Here is a 3,272-nt window from a genome sequence, read left to right as displayed (position 1 = left end):
TTTACAGAAACATGCTAATGGACTTTTTTGTGCATCACGAGTTGTTACACATGTGTGGCGAATTCCGTAGGTGGAGGTGAAACGCAGCCGCGATGGGACTCTGTTGAAATATTGTAGGGGGCGCAGTTGAGTCGTGTTGCATTTTAGAGGTTGACCCAGCCTGACTTTTTTGTTCGTCCTGACCTGCTCTATATACCTTTGAAATTGCGTAGCTCTAGGGCAAACGTGCTTCGGACAGGACTCCATTGAAATTTTCAAGGTGGCGCTGTGGACATGTCCACATCTCTGATAGTTTCCGGAAACAGATTAGGCTTTGACCCATCTAGGGTAAGGAGAGGTGCAGGAACAGAGGAGTGGTCAGCCAGGACCCAGGTCTAGTTGACTGGGACCTCATTGACACTCAGGACCTTCACGGAGTCGGGGAGCAGCAGACATGACATCAGCTGGAGCCATGCTTTCTTCTGGAAGGCTTCCCAGGAGGTTGCTCCAGGGCAGGACCTACAGGAAACCAGCAACACAGAGGCTTGCAGACTCAGGAAATGACTGCAGATGATCAGGCTGGTGACTGGCTGACTGGAGCTGACGGGAAACTAGCAGGTCCCAGGCGAAGGTTAGCTTGGGGATGATCTGAGGAGTTCAGTAACAGTTCTGCCACACCAGAAGCTTTCCAAAGCCAGGCTCTTGAGTATGTAGAGTAGGGGTATTCAATTAAAAGTCACTGAGGTCCAGCTATTAAAATGTCCTCCAAGTGTAAAAGGTCCGAACCGAAGTCCAGTTTGTGTCCTACAGCCTTCCCCTGTGGCCACATGTTCATGGCTTCAACAACACTTATTGTCAGTTTTCAGTGCAGGATGTTTAACTGAGTCAACAGCTGGTTCTGGTACCAGATATAGAAGCAGTGCCAGGCAAATAAGTTTAAGGCCTTTATTTCAGACTGGAGAAAACAAAAACCTCAGAATAAAATACATTTAAAAAGTGCAAACAGAGCCGAATAATCCTTTAATCTCCTAAAGAGGTCCCAGCCCAAAGACCTGGAGGCCTCCACTTCCAGTAGAAAGCCAACACCCTCAGGAACAACAAATCAAAGGTTTGGTAGATCTGTCATTCTGGGCCGGCAGCTCGGTTCTTCTGCCCTCAGCTCGGACTTCAGGGAGAACTTTGCTCTACAGAGGTAGCGGTGCTTCACGCTGCTGCTGCTTTTACTTAACGCCATGTTTTCAGAGCACATGAGGCCTCTGGTTGTGAACGACCTGATGGAAGAATGAACATAAACCTCTCCGTCCACTCATCATTAAAACAGCAGCCTTCCTTCTGTTGGACCGAGCCATGTTGTCATCACTTCCTCTCTGCTCTGCTGTAGAGGCAGAGCGGCAGCGAGCTGTGGCGGTGCGCCGCCGTGCAGGGGAACCAAACGATCTGATTGGCTGGACTGAGTGGAGCGATTACCGTATTAAATAGAATAGCAGCGACCGTTGGAAAAAATGCTCCATGAAAATCTGTTCTGAATTTATCAGAGATTGGTCACGGGTCCGGACAGAACCATCACTCGGTCCGGATCTGGACCGAGGTCCACCATTTGGTGATGCCTGATGTAGATGGTTCTGGTTCTGTGATGGCCCTTTACAAGTAGAGCGAACCGTCCCTAGATATTCTGACTATGGGTCCAGTTCTGGCCAGTTCCCACTGTCAGAGTGTGTTGGTAGAAGACACAGGTCCAGATGAGTCAGTGTGATGACTTCACCGCTGTGGTGATGCAAGTGAAAGCAACATGTTTGAAGTCTCAAAGCATTGTTCCTGGTTTCGTCGTGAGGACTTTGAGCGTTAGCCAGGCGCTTGAATGAGTTAATCGGTGATTTGGTAACAAATAAGTCATGTGTTGGGGCTATTTGGTGCATTCTAAGCTAACAGAAGCTAATGTGTGTCTTAGCTAACTGCTAGCGGTGGACCAGCCAACTTTTCAACAATAAGCACCGGCATGAATGTGAGGTGATAAACTGAATCCAGAGCTTTGGTTTCTGCCGATGACATCTCCATCATCGAGGACAGACAAGACGACTACTCAGAACGTTTGCTTTCTGACTGGATCCAACATGTCTCTATGTGCTGCTTATTGACTGGTAACGCTAAGATCACATGACCCGTTTCTTCTTTCTTTCATGGACCTGAACAACCATCCCACTGCTTCATGTTGACACTGTCACTCACATGTCCAGAGGGTGTGAATGGTCAGGCTTTTTTGGCTTCCTTGTACGGATGGAGATCATTTTCCTTTTAAAATGCTGTATTAAAATAAAAATGCAGTTGTGCTGATGGAGCCTGAGGCGGCACTTTCAACCGCAGCACTGCAAAAGTGATCAAAGACAGAGCTGAAAGAAAAAGATAAAAACTCACTGGGGCCTTCCTCCTCCTCCAAACACTCTTCATCAAGGTGGTGGTCACACCACGTTTTCTTACAATACAGAGATTCAAATGTGAGTGACTTTCACAAGTGCTTCCTGTACGGCGGATGGTAAAGAACCAGCTGAAAGAAACCACATCAGTGAAGCATTAGGTAATGATAGGTCTATAATTATCTGTAAATCCATCATACCTCCACTTTCTGCATGATCACTCCTGATTAACACCAGACAGGAGCTGCTGCATCCTTCCTGATTACACAAGCAGGAGCCACTCATTGTGTGTTCCCTCTTCCTTGTGTAAATTATCATCCTGAGTAGTCAGTAATACATTATTTTCTTATTTCCGTAGTAGTAAATCAGTGACAGCGTGAATCTCAACACGTACAGATCACAACAGGAGTGAGAAAAATCCCCGAAACGCTTCCTCTTATGAAAATCAAAAACTAGACTGTATTGAAAATGCGTGGCCTCAAGTGGAAGCTTAATGCAGCATCATAACTGCACTGACATGCTTAGAAGAGGAGCGGCATGACTTGGCTGAGCTCCCAGAGAAACTGAAAATCTGATTGTGACGCTTTGCAAAGATGGGAAAGGATGCAACTAATACTCAATCAGAACGGAGTTACAGCAGTAACGAGGAGGTATAGAATGAGTACCACTAGTTAACAATAGACTAATAGCTGCATGGCCGTCTGCTTCAAGTGACACCGAAGACACCGATCTCCCTGTAGGAGCAACAGAAATCTGAACTTGTGTGGAAGTCAGACCTCTATGGACGGTGTGAGGATGGCTGAGGGGCGTGGACGTGGATGTTCAATATTGTAGTGGGCACAGTTGAGCCGTGTTGCATTGTCGAGCTTGGAGCTGCGACTT

General features: G+C 47.0%; 1 protein-coding gene across 1 annotated transcript in view; it reads right to left on the bottom strand.

The window, feature by feature from the left end:
• Window positions 1-374: 374 nt before the first annotated feature.
• LOC103365174 (E3 ubiquitin/ISG15 ligase TRIM25-like) overlaps window positions 375-3,272 on the bottom strand; it is a 4,356-nt gene continuing 1,458 nt past the window's right edge. The window contains exon 2 of the mRNA XM_008292536.1: window positions 375-498. Within this exon, the coding sequence (XP_008290758.1) occupies window positions 375-498 (124 nt within the window). The remainder of the gene's footprint in view (window positions 499-3,272) is intronic.

The sequence above is a fragment of the Stegastes partitus genome, unplaced genomic scaffold (genome assembly GCF_000690725.1).
Source record: "Stegastes partitus isolate 25-593 unplaced genomic scaffold, Stegastes_partitus-1.0.2 Scaffold816, whole genome shotgun sequence".
NCBI classification, from domain to species: domain Eukaryota; kingdom Metazoa; phylum Chordata; class Actinopteri; family Pomacentridae; genus Stegastes; species Stegastes partitus.
The sequence above is the reverse complement of the archived record's forward strand: the minus strand, read 5'-3'. Positions and strand labels throughout refer to the sequence as shown.